The sequence below is a fragment of the Pinus tabuliformis genome, chromosome 8 (genome assembly GCF_031772625.1).
Source record: "Pinus tabuliformis cultivar Carrire ecotype Pingquan chromosome 8, CPIR1, whole genome shotgun sequence".
Classification (NCBI taxonomy): Eukaryota; Viridiplantae; Streptophyta; class Pinopsida; order Pinales; family Pinaceae; genus Pinus; species Pinus tabuliformis.
The window spans coordinates 1,703,204,792-1,703,212,591 of record NC_142294.1 but is presented as its reverse complement, the minus strand read 5'-3'; the positions used below and the strand labels follow the sequence as shown (position 1 = coordinate 1,703,212,591).

Below are 7,800 nucleotides of genomic sequence, written 5' to 3'. Positions count from 1 at the left end.
AATGGCAGTGCTGACTGGACAGCCCAGGGTGGTACCGTGCACGTCGACGGCCGAGGATCCATTAAATAGGAATCTGGAAATGACAGAGCTCTGACACGTCAACACGGCGTTTCTTTTTTCACGAGACCAAAAAAAATAATAATTAAAAAAGTCGCCGCCGACTCAAACCCTGGCGGGGAACAATGATGGCGGGTGTGGCGGGGGGTAAAATAAAGCCCTCGGGTAACGATAGGGTGGATAAGATGTTTTTACCGATGGTTAATAGGGAAAAATAATTCACTCGCGGAAAAGGAGCATCGTTTATTTGTGCCGTGCCTGCATCCTCCTGGAAGCTGTGTCAGTGTGCGAAGGACTGCCGGGATGGGTTGATGATATGGCTGTGAACTGCCGTCCGAGGGCCACAACATCATTGTTGTGGAGTCGGAGAGAGAGCGCTACTGGAAGTTTCTTTGGCGTTTGAAGGCTTGGCTGGAGACAGAAATGGCGTCGTAAAGGTAAAGAAAGTTGAATGTTGGTTAATTTAATGCTTGTAAACGATCTGGCTGGTTTATTAAGATGAAACTGTTGTTTTCCTCTCAGAATTTCCGCAAAGCTGAGCGTTTTTTGCTTTTTGTTTTGTGTGCGTTGCTATTTTGTCTGTTTCTGTTTGAAAATTTGTGGTTTATGCTTTTAAATTTAGGTTTGAAAAACTGTTTTTATGTGAAAATGAAAGGCTTGTATGGAAATTTAGAGTCGATACGTACTGCTATTTTGTGAACACGACGTTTCTATCAGTTTTCTCTGCTTGAAATTTCTTACGGAAAGGTTTTCTTCCATGTAACCGTGCTAGTTCTTTTAAATATTGGTTTCAAAATTTCAATAGATGTTAGTTTGCGATGTGCGACGTTTCTACCTTAGATTTAGATATTAGTGTAGATTGCTATTATTTTGTGAAATGCAACGTTTCTACTTGATTTCTCTGCTAAATTTTCTAACATCTATAGCTGTTATTTTGTCAAATCTGACGTTTCTAGTTGATTTGTCAGATTATACTTGTTCTGCATGAAACTTCACCGCTTCTTTTAAATACTATTAGCCTGCACCCTTTCTCTTAAATATTGCTATCCTGCACCGTTTTTGTTTTTGTTTTTAGTTTTTCTTCTCTTTGTTTTTCAGTTCTTTTAATTATTATTAGCCTGGATCGCTGTTATTTTGTGAAATGCAATGTTTCCAATTGATTATTCTGATGAAAGTTAGTTTCCCTGGATAGTTGGTATTTTGCCAACTGCGACGTTTCCAGATGATTTGTCTGGTTAGACTTTTTCTGCATGAAACTGCAGCGTTTCTTTTAAATATCATTCGCCTGGATCGCTGTTATTTTGTGAAATGCAATGTCTCCGCTTTATTATTCCGATGAAAATTTCTTGCCCAAATGCACCATTTCTCTTGCATTTAAACCTCATTAGCTGCTATTTTGAGAAATGCAATCGTTCTACTTGATATCTGTGCTTCAACTTACTTATAGAGAGATATTTTACATAAAACTGCGTCGTTTCCCTTAAATTTTAAGGTTAACCTTTGATAGGTGTTATTTTGTGAAATGCAACATTTCTACTGGATATCTTTACTTAAAGAGACTTACTATTCTTTGTTTTTGTTTGTTTGTTTTTTATCTATAATACTGCCAGGCTTCTCAAAAGTTTAGCCTCGGTAGCTGTTATTTTAGGAAATGCAACTTTTTTACTTGATTTTTCTGTTTAAGCTTTTTGCAGAGAGAGGTGTTCCTAAAGCTGCATGGTTTCTCCTAAATATTAGCCTTCATAGCTGTTTTTGTGTGAAATCCAACGTTTCTACATGATCGCTTTGCTTAAAATTCCTTACAGAGATGTTTCTGGGAAACAGGGCCGTTTTTCTTAAACATTTGGCTCGATATCTACTATTTTGGGAAATTCAACGTTTCTACTACATTTCTCTGCTTAAGATCTTATAGTGATAGAGATTTTCTGTGAAATTGCGCTGGTTCTCTTAAAATTTAGCTTCGATAACTGATATTTTGTAGAATGCGACGTTTCTAGTAGTTTTCTGCCCAATTTCTTTGATGGAGAGACGTTTCCACGAAACTCTGCCTAAATGCGCCGCTTCTCTTAGTTTTTGTTTGTTAGCTGTCGATGGCTGTTATTTTGTTATAATACGCAGTTTCGACAGGTATGGATAGAGGTGTTTTTCTGACAATGAGTGGTGTCCGTTTGAATTTTTTGAATGGATGGGTGTTTTACTCCTGAGGTTTTTGCTAAAATGAGCGGTTTCTTCTGGGGTTTTGATCCATACTGATTTTCGTTTATTGTAGGGTTTCGATCCATACTGATTTTCGTTTATTGTACTATTGATGTTTCTGTTAAAATGTGTCCAAGGATATATGCTATTATGATTACCCTGCGAAATAGAACTATCTTTTCAGCGTGCTTATAGTTGTCTCTCGCACTTGCAAATGCTAGACTGCGTTATTGTTAACTTGCTTACTGTTTCGGTTTCTTATATTATGTTATATTTTCGTCTTGTATTCTTCCAAAGTCCGAATCGCTTCTCGATGTTGGATTTTGTTCAGAGAGTCTTTGCAAAATGTTTTACCTTACTTTGAAGGTTTTGTTGGAACAACCTAGCGGAATTCGCCCTCTGACGCCATTTCAGCTTTCAAATATTTTTAAAGATTCCAATTTCTGTCTCGGTTAAGTTTGCTAACGTCGCTCTTCTGGAGTTTCGAAAGCATTTATCCGGTCAAAATATCTTTCTGTTTAATCCTAGGTCGATGCAGCTATTGAAATCTGGTTAAAGGTAGTGCTTAGATAATTGTTTCTGTAACGTGTTCAAGCGCAATTATGCCGTCAATACTGCAGCTTAACTTATTTGAATTGGATTTTTCTTCAAGCAGGAGCCTGATGGAGCTCGATGGGCCGACGGTTGATATTCCAACTTTGGTGAACACTAATTTGGTTTAGTTTGTGGAATTAAAGATGATTACTGATCTTGTAAGTAATTTTTATGCCTTTTATAAATATTTGTTACGAATTTTCTATCAGATAATTAGGTCAAATGTTCTTGGAGCTGACATGTCTTTTTCATTTGTATGCTTCCAGACGATACTGTGCCGAGCAAGAAACTCTCCATCTGTTTAAAGTCCGTGTATATTTACACAGGTCGGACTGCAATTTCGTTCTGATGACACGGGTCGGTGGTGCATGCACAATGCCTAATCTTTTCCTCTCATCCGGCCGTCGAGAATTCGTATGGATTTTGTTTACTATATTGCTGTGCAGATCGTTCATTAGCACAGGTTGTTCTCAAGACATTCAAGCTTTGACAAGCCTGAAAAAATGCTTCAAAAACGAAACTGTCCTCACTGACTGGCTGGAAACAGACTCCTCTCCTTGTGCATGGACGGGTATACAGTGTATGCAGGGAAGGGTTCTTTCCCTGGATTTATCCTTCATATTTCTGCAGGGAACCATATCCCCTGCAATAGGAAACCTAACAAATTTGCAAAGTCTGAATTTGAGCAATACTGCACTGACAGGGAAACCACCTTCACAGCTCTGGGGTCTTCCAAAACTAGAATATCTAGACTTGAGCAACAATGATCTATATGGTGTGCTGCCCCCTGAGATTGCTAATCTTGTCAATTTAAAAGTTTTAGTGCTGAATGGAAACCGTTTCACCGGAAGCCTACCTTCGCATCTAGGCCATCTTAATAACCTCTCAAAGCTAGTTTTAAATTTTAATTCATTCTCAGGTAGCCTTCCTACCGAGCTCGGCAATCTTGAAAATTTGAAGTATCTTGATCTCAGTTCCAATATATTTTCTGGTAGCATTCCCCCCCAGATGGGGAATTTGTCAAAATTGTTATATCTGGATGCCAGTGAAAATTCCTTCTCTGGAGTTTTCCCTGCTGAATTTGGCCATCTTACTAATTTAGTCACTCTGGATCTCAGTTATAATGCACTATCCGGATTGCTGCCAAAGGAAATTGGGGGCATGGAAAATTTGGTCTGTCTATGGATAGGATCAAACTCATTCAGTGATGAAATACCAGCTGAAATTGGAAAACTTGTTAAGCTTAATATATTAGATTTTCGGGGTTGTAAGTTCAGTGGGCACATTCCCTCAGAAATTGGAAACCTTAAATCTCTGACGAAACTTGACCTCTCAGAGAATAACCTTGAAGGATCATTACCAGACAGCATTGGCAGTTTGCACAACCTTTTGTATCTAATGACTACGATTAATGGACTAAGTGGGTGGATTCCAAACACAATTGCCAATTGTAGGAAATTGCAGGTACTAGATTTGTCATTCAATGCGCTGACTGGGCCGCTCCCCGATGATTTCGCAAATCTGGAGTCAATTCAGAGTTTTATTGTTGAGGCAAATCTTCTGACAGGACCCCTTCCATCCTGGCTTGGTGGATGGAGAAGAGAAACTTCTATAAGGTTATCCAAAAACCAGTTTGAAGGTCATTTACCTCCGGAATTGGGCAACTGTTCATCTCTCAGAACATTGGGAATTGATGCTAACAAGCTCTATGGATCAATAACATCAGAGCTTTGTCATGCCAAGAGCCTAGCCTCTCTCTCTTTGTCACTGAATCAGTTTACAGGTAGCATAGAGGACACTTTCCGAGAGTGCATGAATTTGACAGACTTGTTATTGGATGGGAACAATTTGTCTGGTGGAATCCCTGGCTATCTTTCAAGTCTGCCTTTGGTCACCTTAGACATGGCACACAATAATTTCTCTGGAAAATTACCAGATGAGCTTTGGAGTTCACAGACATTGCTTGGAATATCACTCAGCAATAACTTCCTTGTGGGTGGGTTGTCTCCGTCCATGTCTACTGCCAACAATCTCCAGAGGTTGCACCTTGATAACAATTATTTACAAGGATTTATTCCTAAAGAGGTTGGAAAAATGAAGAATTTAACAAATTTATCACTTCATGGCAACAGGCTCAGAGGCAAAATTCCTCCTGAACTTTTTGACTGTGTCAATCTTGTGGCTGTTGATTTGGGAAGTAATGATTTGTCTGGCACAATTCCAAGAAAGATTGGGCAGCTAGAAATGTTGGATAACCTTGTCCTTTCTCATAACAAGCTTTCTGGTTCCATTCCAGGTGAAATTTGTGCTGGATACAAGGAAATATTCCCATTACCTGATTCCGAGTTTACACAGCACCATGGACTGTTGGACCTTTCATGGAACAATTTGACTGGTAACATTCCTGAGCAGATTGGGAATTGCAGCGTGATAGTTGAGTTAAATTTACAGGGAAACCTACTTACTGGTCATGTTCCTCGGCAACTTTCTTGGCTTGCAAATCTGACTTTGCTGGATTTGTCCTTCAATTTTCTTAGTGGGCCCATTTTACCTGATTTCGAGAGACTCCAAAACCTTCAAGGTCTGATTTTGTCTCATAACCAGTTTTCTGGTAGTATTCCTATGGGGTTAGGAAGGATTTCAGGCCTTGTGAAGCTTAATTTAACAAATAATAAACTGACGGGCACCCTTCCTGCAGCTCTTGGAAATCCAAAAAGGCTCACTCATTTAGATTTGAGCAACAACAATCTCACCGACAGTCTCTTACCATCGTCTTTTCCAAATCTGGGCAATCCTTTATTGTTTTTGGATTTGAGCAATAACAGATTTACAGGGACCATTCCAGATGCTATAGGAAATCTATCTTCACTAGTGTTTTTTGTTGTTCATAATAATAGTCTTACTGGAAGCATTCCTGCAGAGATGGCTAACCTAGCCTCACTGATGTACTTGGACCTGTCGTCCAATCATCTCGAAGGTAACATCCCTCCCAGCTTGTGTAAAATTTTTGGCCTTGAATTCACAAACTTCTCAGAAAATGCATTAGTGGGAGAGATTCCCGAGAGTTGCGAGAATTTTAATTTGTCATTCCTTGCCAACCCGGGACTATGTGGGCAGCCAACTGGTATTGTGTGTCCCTCAGGATCCTTCTTGAGCAAAGGTGCTGTATGGGGAATAGCAATAGGGAGTACATTTTCATTGCTTTGCTTGATCTTGGCCGTTATTAGGTGGAGTATGTTGAGGCAGGAAGCTTTGGTGAAAAATCCAGAGAAAACGATGCTCACAGCTCCTCTTGAACCCAGTGACTATTATTTTTCGAAAAAGATGAAGGAGCCTCTTAGTATCAATGTGGCAATGTTTGAAAGGCCTCTGTTGCGCCTTAGCCCAAGTGATATTCTAACAGCAACTCATAACTTCAACAAGACCAATATCATTGGGGATGGTGGTTTTGGCACTGTCTATAAAGCTGTTCTTCCAGAAGGCAGGATTGTAGCTGTCAAAAGGCTAAGCCACGGGCTTGGACAGGGTAACCGTGAGTTCCTAGCGGAGATGGAAACTATTGGAAAGGTGAAGCATAGGAATCTGGTATGCTTACTTGGCTACTGCGTTTTGGGGGAGGACAAGTTTCTGATTTACGAGTATATGGAGAACGGCAGTCTTGATTTGTGGCTCCGTAATCGTGCAGATGCTGTTGAGGTCCTTGACTGGCCAAAGCGCTTCAAGATTGCCATGGGTTCTGCACAAGGTCTCGCATTTTTGCATCATGGTTTCGTTCCCCACATTATTCACAGGGATATGAAATCGAGCAATATCCTTTTAGATGGGTCATTTGAACCCAAGGTTGCTGATTTTGGCCTTGCTCGTCTCATAAGTGCATATGACAGTCATGTAAGCACAAATCTTGCAGGAACCTTCGGCTATATTCCTCCTGAATATGGGCAAAGCTGGAAGGCAACAACAAAGGGTGATGTTTACAGCTATGGAGTCATTTTGCTGGAATTGTTAACTGGCAAGGAACCTACTGGTATGGAATTCAAAGAAGGGGAAGGTGGAAATCTCGTGGGTTGGGTGAGGCATATGATCAAGATGGACCAAGTAGAAGAGACCCTGGATCCCTTCATCTCTCGCGGGCCCGGGAAGTCTCAGATGCTGCAGGTGCTACATTTAGCAGAAATGTGCACATCGGAAGATCCAGGGAAGCGCCCCACAATGGTAGATGTGGTCAAGCTCTTAAAGGTAATTGACCCAGTCGAACAGAGAGTTAACCTTGATTCTTGATTATGTCTGTGCCTATCCTTTCACTATCCGCAAACAAGAAATCAGTTGCCTTTCCAACACTTCTGTTTTATTTATTGAAAGTGAAGTCAGAAAACATGGATAGCTGAGTAGTCTTCCTTTTCAGTATCAAAGAGGTACCTAAATAGTTTTTTCCTTTTAAATTAGTGTGTTAACCGTGTAATAAAGCATGTCCAAATAAAAATTGTTTCATAAAATTGGAAGTTCCTTTTAGGGAAAACAGATTCAGATCCACCCCCTTTATACATACTCTGTCACCCTGATGGGTGTTCGTTCTTCTTTGCTTCTTACCTTAAGTAAGAAACAAGAAACATGAATCTTTGTGGATCAAGAATTTAAATTGCAAGAAACTCTTCAATGGCAATGGTTCTCAATCTGCTTAACAGAAGCAGTAGTCGAGTTGTCAGGGCATGAAATGCTTGCTGGCTAAGAATTAAACCGTTTTCAAATGAATCAATAGTGTTTATAACTGAATTGATGGACTAAATCAAAATCTCAAAGACATTTACAACTATGAATATGACACTTAGGCATATAAAACTGAGGCAATGACACCCCGTTAGAAGGCTAATCCTGAAAACTAATGTCAAGAAGGATGGTCCTTCAAGGAATGACGGCATATAAGAGTACATGAATTTGTTTGGATTTTTTTTGGTT

General features: G+C 39.9%; 1 protein-coding gene across 1 annotated transcript; it reads left to right on the top strand.

Annotated features, from left to right (window-relative positions):
• Nucleotides 1-267: 267 nt before the first annotated feature.
• On the top strand, nt 268-7,507 carry LOC149242806 (uncharacterized). The gene is made up of 3 exons (XM_089374350.1): nt 268-494; nt 2,909-3,005; nt 3,114-7,507. Exon 3 carries the CDS (start codon nt 3,196-3,198, stop codon nt 7,123-7,125), a length of 3,930 nt encoding a protein of 1,309 aa, XP_089230476.1. The 5' UTR covers nt 268-494; nt 2,909-3,005; nt 3,114-3,195; the 3' UTR covers nt 7,126-7,507.
• The last annotated feature ends 293 nt before the right edge of the window (nt 7,508-7,800 follow it).